Source organism: Rhinolophus hipposideros (assembly GCF_964194185.1).
Source record: "Rhinolophus hipposideros genome assembly, chromosome: 17".
NCBI lineage: Eukaryota > Metazoa > Chordata > Mammalia > Chiroptera > Rhinolophidae > Rhinolophus > Rhinolophus hipposideros.
Window position 1 is genome coordinate 19,386,229 of NC_138063.1, and position 7,369 is coordinate 19,393,597.

Genomic DNA, 7,369 nt, shown 5'->3' on the forward strand with positions numbered 1-7,369 from the left:
TCACCGTACGGACTCGCCCAAGGTGGCGGCGCCCACAAGTAAGGGCGCTCAGGCACGGCCATGTTTCCTGCGAAACGTATGGACTCGGCCGCCACACGGCCTCGGTCGTCAAAATGGCGGCGCCTGGGAGACAGTCGGGGCTCTAGGCTGGCGCCCACTTGTTTGTTTATGGAGCCGATGCGCTGGGCCTGCGCAATAGGAGTACGGTGCCCGGGAGGCGCGATCAGAAGCGGAAGTAGTTGTGGGCACCTTCGCAACCGCCGCGGACACCGTAGAGTGGTGTAGGTTCGCGGGTCGCTGGCGGGCACCGCGAAGGAGTGCGCGGGGAGTCGGGATGGTGAGTACCGGGTCCCGGGAGCGGGTTGGCGGTAGAGGTCAGTGGGTTTGGTGGTGGTGGGGTCCTTCGGCAGACGCGGGGGGGGTCTGTGGCGACCCGCAAGTGGAGTCTGGGCAGAACTGAGGGGGCCGGGGGGAGCCTTAACAGGGTTCTGTGGGAGGAATGCTGAGTGTCGGACGGTCTCGTTGTTTTTCTCGTCCGCGAGCCATGTGGGACTTCTGTGATGAGCCATTGTGGGGGCCCGTACTAGAAGTTGAGTGAGGATCCCTGACGGTAGTTCCTTGGGCGTCCGAATGGGGGATTCTTTGGGCCGAGGGATAAAGAGTTTGCGAGGAGCCGTGTTAGATAGTCCGTGGTGCCCCGGGGTGACTGTGTGTCGAGGGGTCCGTGATGGGGGCGCGAGGGGGGCGCGAGGGGGGCGAGGGGTTCCTAACGCGGGACGCGCGGGGAACTGTGACGGGAGGTCCGGAGCTAAATTACGGGATGTTGCTGAGAACTCGTTACGGGCCGGGTCCGTGAGGAGCCACAGTGGGGGCGATAGGTGGGGCGCGGTGGGGGGTTTGTAACGAGCTTTTACGAACGTGTGGCTAGAATGATGGAGTGTCAGTGAGGTAAGTATGGCAGGTCTGTCGGGGGCAGAGTAACGGGGTGTCCGGGGTGATTGATAGGGGGGTCTGTGGGGACCATGACGGAGGGATTTATGAGGCGCCGTGACAGGAATTCTGTTGGCAGTGTTGGGGTCTATGGTGAGCCATGGTGGAATTATAATGGAGGGAGAAGATGCTATGATGGGGGTTCTCCAAGAAGCCATAACTGGGGGGGGGATCCCACAGGAGGGCGATGGTTCAGACCCAGAGCCTCCAGATGCTGGAGAGGACAGCAAGTCGGAGAATGGGGAGAATGCACCCATCTACTGCATCTGCCGCAAACCAGACATCAACTGCTTCATGATGTGAGCCAGGGAAAGGTGGGCGGGGCCGACAGCTGGCAAGGTTGGGTGAGGCCGATGGGTCCTGCCCCTCACATCTGCACCACTCGCCTCATCCTCTGCAGCGGGTGTGACAACTGCAATGAGTGGTTCCATGGGGACTGCATCCGGATCACTGAGAAGATGGCCAAGGCCATCCGGGAATGGTACTGTCGGGAGTGCCGAGGTGAGGGGGGCGTGGAATGGACTGGGGAAGCAGGTGGGGCTTTGAGGGAGGAGAAGGAGCCATAATGGGAGGCTGGGTCTCAGGGAATGATGATACGTGTCTGTGGGCAGAGTGATTGTTCAGAAGTGACTGGTAATAGAGGGTCACACTGGAGTGGGCAGCTGTACTCTGGAGTAGGGGGAGAGACCATTGGGTGGGACAGGAAAGAAGAGAAGAGGGAAAAAGAGTTCAGGGACAACCCACATCCCCCAATGTCAGCCTCCCCTGGCCTCATCCTCTGTTCTACAGAGAAAGACCCCAAGCTGGAGATCCGCTATCGGCACAAGAAGTCACGGGAACGGGACAGCAATGAGCGAGACGGCAGTGAGCCCCGGGATGAGGGTGGAGGGCGCAAGAGGCCTGCCCCGGATCCAGACCTGCAGCGCCGGGCGGGGTCAGGGACAGGGGTTGGGGCCATGCTTGCTCGGGGCTCTGCTTCGCCCCACAAATCCTCTCCACAGCCCTTGGTGGCCACACCCAGCCAGGTGAGTGGCTGTGGTGGCAGGGATAAGTAAGGTGATCCCATCTCAGGCCCTGCTTGGGTTCCTGACTTGTGTTCTGGGCCTCTTCCCTCAGCATCACCAGCAGCAGCAGCAGCAGATCAAACGGTCAGCCCGCATGTGTGGCGAGTGCGAGGCCTGCCGACGTACTGAAGACTGTGGCCACTGTGACTTCTGCCGGGACATGAAGAAGTTTGGGGGCCCCAACAAGATCCGGCAGAAGTGCCGGCTGCGTCAGTGCCAGCTTCGGGCCCGGGTGAGCATGGGCAGAGCTGGGCAGGGTTAGGTTAGGGGGCCAGTGTGTTCAGGAAGAGCTCATTGAGGATGGGTGGGCTAGATGGGGTGGGGCCTAACTGCATAGAGACAGGTGGAAAGGAGCCAGGCCTGTCCAGATGAATGGGGCTTGGCCAGGTGTGCTGGGCTAGCAAGGGAGCCCCCCAAACCCAGGAAGTCAGGGTAGGGCCAGATGTTTCTAGGTCGTCAGGCATGTCAGGGCAGGTGAAACAGGGCTCAGCATGTCCTAGTGATGAGGGGTGGGGGTGCAGGTGTGCCTGGGTAGGCAAGGTAGGGGCTGGTTGGTGGGGCCAGGCACTTGTGGGATAAGGCTAGGGCAGGGCCACCCTCCATCCACCTGGGGCTGACCTGGGCCTTCTCCTGCCGGCACAGGAATCGTACAAGTACTTCCCTTCGGTGAGTCCAGCCCCCCAGGGCGGGGCGGGGCATGCGGGCAGGTTATTCAGGGCCAGTCCTGAGATTCTGCCCTGCAGCTCTCGCCAGTGACGCCCTCAGAGTCCCTGCCAAGGCCTCGCCGGCCACTGCCCACCCAGCAGCAGCCACAGCCATCACAGAAGCTGGGACGCATCCGTGAGGACGAGGGGTCAGTGGCGTCATCCGCAGTCAAGGAGCCACCTGAGGCTACGGCCACACCTGAGCCACTCTCAGATGAGGACCTACCACTGGACCCTGACCTCTACCAGGACTTCTGTGCGGGAGCCTTTGATGACCACGGCCTGGTGAGCAGGCAGAGCGACCCAGGGTGGAAGGGGGGAGGTTACAGAAGCAGAGTATTCATAATGAGGAGAGAGGAGGCAGAGAGTATGGAAGGCTGTTTGGGAACTGAGTAGGTGGTGGGGGAGTCATGAGTGGGGCAGGTGGGTCACTGTATGCTTCACTTGCAGCCCTGGATGAGTGACACAGAAGAGTCCCCATTCCTGGACCCTGCGCTGCGGAAGAGGGCAGTGAAAGTGAAGCATGTGAAGCGTCGGGAGAAGAAATCGGAGAAGAAGGTGATGGAGAGGGTGAAATGGATGTGGGAAGGCAGAGGGCAGGGGCTGAACGGGGCGAGAGCCAGAAAGGGGTGGAATGCAGGGAGAGACGGGGGTCTGGGCTGACTTCTATTGTCCTGACCTGCCTTGTCCCATAGAAGGAAGAGAGATACAAGCGGCATCGGCAAAAGCAGAAGCACAAGGACAAATGGAAACACCCAGAGCGCGCAGATGTCAAAGACCCTGCGTCACTCCCACAGTGCCTGGGACCTGGCTGTGTGCGCGCTGCCCAGCCTGGCTCCAAGTATTGCTCAGACGACTGTGGCATGAAGCTGGCAGCCAAGTGAGTCATTCTTGGAGGGTTCAAGGCAATAAGGGAGCATAGGGTAGTGCTTGACCAGATCCCTTTGTATGTCTGCCAGTCAGTTACCTGTCCACCATTCAGTCAACCACCCACCTATCCATCCTCCATCCATCCACCATTCGGTCACTTATCTGCTCATCTATCTACCCTTCAGTCACCTATTTGCTTACCTTTCACCGTTTAGTCACCCATTCATTCTGCCATTGTTGGCTGACCCCAGTTGCTCATCTCTTGATTGCCACCTTCCCACTTGCACTTAACCCACTGCTCCCTGCAGCCGCATCTACGAGATCCTTCCCCAGCGTATCCAGCAGTGGCAGCAGAGCCCTTGCATTGCTGAGGAGCATGGCAAGAAGCTGCTCGAACGCATCCGCCGTGAGCAGCAGAGTGCCCGTACCCGCCTTCAGGAAATGGAGCGCCGATTCCATGAACTCGAGTCCATCATTGCACGTGCCAAGCAGCAGGCTGTGCGTGAGGATGAGGAGGTGAGCAAGCATGCGCATGGCAGCACAGGGCCCGGTACTGGTCCTGCCTAGCCTCATTCCTTCTATTCTATGCAGAGCAACGAGGGCGACAGTGATGACACGGACCTGCAGATCTTCTGTGTCTCCTGCGGGCACCCCATCAACCCGCGTGTTGCCTTGCGCCACATGGAGCGCTGCTATGCCAAGGTCAGGGTGTCAGCCTGAGAGGGGCATACGGTGCAGGAATATCACTGGGTCCGTGGGGGACAGATGTGTTGTCTTGGGAGGGCATGCAGCGCACATCCACAGTTCCCTCCATTTGTGTTCATCCTTCCAGTATGAGAGCCAGACGTCCTTTGGGTCCATGTACCCCACACGCATTGAAGGGTGAGTATGGGTACTCTAGGGTTAGGGCTGCATAATTAAGGCTGGGGTCAAAAGTGGGGTCAGAATGTTGTGGCAGGATATGGGCATGGGCAAGGATAAGTGAGACCTCTTCTTTCTTTCTCCCCACTACGCTCTCTCTTTTTCTAATACCCAGGGCCACACGACTCTTCTGTGATGTCTACAATCCTCAGAGCAAGACATACTGTAAGCGGCTCCAAGTGCTGTGCCCCGAGCACTCACGGGACCCCAAAGTAAGGTTTTCCCTCAACTACCCCCATTCTGTCCCTCCTACCTTCCTCACTGCCCCACTTCCTTTCCTTTTCCCACCTGACTACTTCCATAACTCACACTTTCCCTACCTCATTAGCCTTCATTCATCTTATTTTGTTCTGTCTCATCATCTCTTTTTCCTCCCCTTTTCCCTGCCTCTTCATCCTCTGTTTCTCTCCTTTTCCATTCTTCACTCTCCCTTGAACTCTCCATTCCTTCCCTCCTCGACCATTCCCCATTCTTATTTTCCTTTCTGACTTAGCACCCCTCATTCATCCCCACTTCGTCTCCCTGCAGGTGCCAGCTGATGAGGTATGCGGATGCCCCCTTGTACGTGACGTCTTTGAGCTCACAGGTGACTTCTGCCGCCTGCCCAAGCGCCAGTGCAACCGTCATTACTGCTGGGAGAAGTTGCGGCGTGCTGAGGTGGACCTGGAGCGTGTGCGCGTGGTAGGTTTTGATGCTGGATGTGGCCAGGCTGAGGTGGGTCTTCCAGAATTCCTTCTCATGGCTCTTCTCCCTTGGCAGTGGTACAAGCTGGACGAGCTATTTGAGCAGGAGCGCAATGTACGCACAGCCATGACAAACCGGGCAGGATTACTGGCCTTGATGTTGCACCAAACAATCCAGCATGACCCACTCACTACCGACCTGCGCTCCAATGCTGACCGCTGAGCCTCACTGGCCCAGACGTCCTCACATCCTGCATTCCAGGCGGGGGAGCTTGCTGGAATCCTCCATTTGTAATGGTCCCTGAGTTTTTCCTTGTGCCCGCCCACCATTTGACTGCCCATCAGCCCTCAGGTCTCAGAATTTCCTCCTATCTTTGTCTTTCCCTTTTTCTCTCTACTTTTTGTTTCCGGGTGGGACTGTGGAGGATGCTCACTCTTGCTCCCAGCCTCCCTGGTTTTGTTAATAAAATTTTGTGAAGAACCAAGAAAGAGAACCACTGATAGTCTCCAAACTTTACCCAGTTGCAACTGCATTCCCAAACCACTGGGGTAGATGGGCCGTGGCACACTTGTACTCATGAGGTACTGCAGTGCATGTGTAGGCTGAGTATACAACTGGCACTCACTTGGTACAGGTTCCCCCTTGAGCTGTGGGGATACGACCTGCTGAGGGAAGAGCCCAATGGCCCACCATAAACAGCCTTATTTTGAGACAGTACAGTCAGCACTCATTCAGTGTGTGGCTAATCGATTTACTACTGCTGTGTGAGTTAATCTTCTCCAAACCAAAGGTGTACCTGATGAACCCAAGGCCCCCTCTTTCCCCGTGAACCGCTCTTTGGGGACATGTATGCAGCAGGAGTCCACTGACTTTGTGCCAGAAGCCTCACCCCACTCAATCTGCTTGTCAGGTCCAGTGGGGCCCACAGCTTGGCCTTTCCAGGATGGACCTGCCCTCATTGGTTGCATGGACCTGGCCTTTTGTTTACCTGTATTGTGGCACTGCCCCCTTCCCCAGTTCCTGGGGAAAGAGCTAGGGCCAGCTCAACGTAACTTGTCTCTGCTCTCCTGCAGCTGTTCAGTCGGGAGGAGAGAGCGGGATACAAGTCTTGGGTGAAGTGTTCGCAGGGACTGGGGCACCTGTGCGACCTAGGTGAGATGAGGGCTCCAGTACAAGACCAGGCATCGCCGTGCCTCCCTCCCAGTTACTCCTTGTGGAGACCTAGCATGAGCTGGACGTGACTATCAAAGTATCAGTCTCACACGTCTATTCCACCTCCTGCCTCCTACTCTGGTTCAAGCCATTGTTTCTCAGTCTAGTTGTGTAGGACACAGCTCCTGGCCCATGCTGGGATTAGGAGCCTTGCGCTCCCCCCCCCCCCACCCCTTTCCCCGTTGAGGCAGTCAGTTGCCAATCATTGGTCCGCGGCTCACGGCAGCTCTTGTAGGCTGCCGGCCATTCACGCTGGCTGCCGGCCACTCACGCTGGTTGCTCCAGGCAGCACATGGTAGCCCACGGCAACACAGCAGCCCAGGTCGAGCCATTGTTCACAATCTTAGCTGTAAAGGGCGCAGCTCCCTGGCCCATGTTGGATTTGAACCAGCCACCTAGGCGTTAGGAGCACGGTGTTCCAATCACCTGAGCAACGGGCCTGTCCCATGTTTATTTCTGCAACGTCAGACTTTATTAGAATTAAAGCCATGGATCTAGCCCTACTGACTGGGTTTACCACAGGCATTAACCAAGGCTCTAGCCAGAGGATAGCCTCCAGTGGTCGAGGTAGAGCAGTTTCACACGAGGGTTACGCATGTTTGCAAGCAATAGGGTTAGACAAGGTGAATAGAGTCTTATGAAAGAAGGATGAGAGAGTCCACTGTTCACCGAGAGTCGCTGGAGTGCGTAGCGTTGGGTGTCAGGCTGGGCAGGTGAGGCCGTCAGGAGGCAAGACTTCAAGGGCTCCATCTGACATTAGTGCAAATGCGGCTGTCAGTTGAGGCCTGAATGATGAGCCCTCGGAGAGCTCTGTTTTTATTCTCAAGCCTGGGTGCGGTGCACCCATCTGCAGTCGGATAAAACCTTCCAGATGGTCACACTCCACCCTGCGCCTGGATAGGGTGTTCTGGTTATCTGGTTAGG

General features: G+C 57.3%; 1 protein-coding gene across 4 annotated transcripts; it reads left to right on the forward strand.

Moving 5' to 3' along the window:
- Positions 1 to 15: 15 nt before the first annotated feature.
- CXXC1 (CXXC finger protein 1) lies at positions 16 to 5,731 on the forward strand. 4 transcript variants are annotated; one of them, XM_081078591.1, is made up of 15 exons: positions 31 to 337; positions 1,171 to 1,289; positions 1,391 to 1,491; positions 1,780 to 2,015; positions 2,107 to 2,286; positions 2,697 to 2,720; positions 2,798 to 3,043; positions 3,209 to 3,316; positions 3,454 to 3,638; positions 3,937 to 4,144; positions 4,220 to 4,330; positions 4,461 to 4,510; positions 4,665 to 4,761; positions 5,078 to 5,230; positions 5,309 to 5,731. In XM_081078591.1, exons 1-15 carry the CDS (start codon positions 335 to 337, stop codon positions 5,453 to 5,455), a joined length of 1,968 nt encoding a protein of 655 aa, XP_080934717.1. In that variant the 5' UTR covers positions 31 to 334; the 3' UTR covers positions 5,456 to 5,731. The 4 variants fall into 4 exon arrangements, with proteins under 4 accessions (XP_080934718.1, XP_080934717.1, XP_080934719.1 ...); XM_081078593.1 differs by having other exon boundaries at positions 94 to 337; positions 1,780 to 1,854; positions 5,309 to 5,725; XM_081078592.1 differs by lacking the exon at positions 2,697 to 2,720 and having other exon boundaries at positions 16 to 337; positions 5,309 to 5,730.
- The last annotated feature ends 1,638 nt before the right edge of the window (positions 5,732 to 7,369 follow it).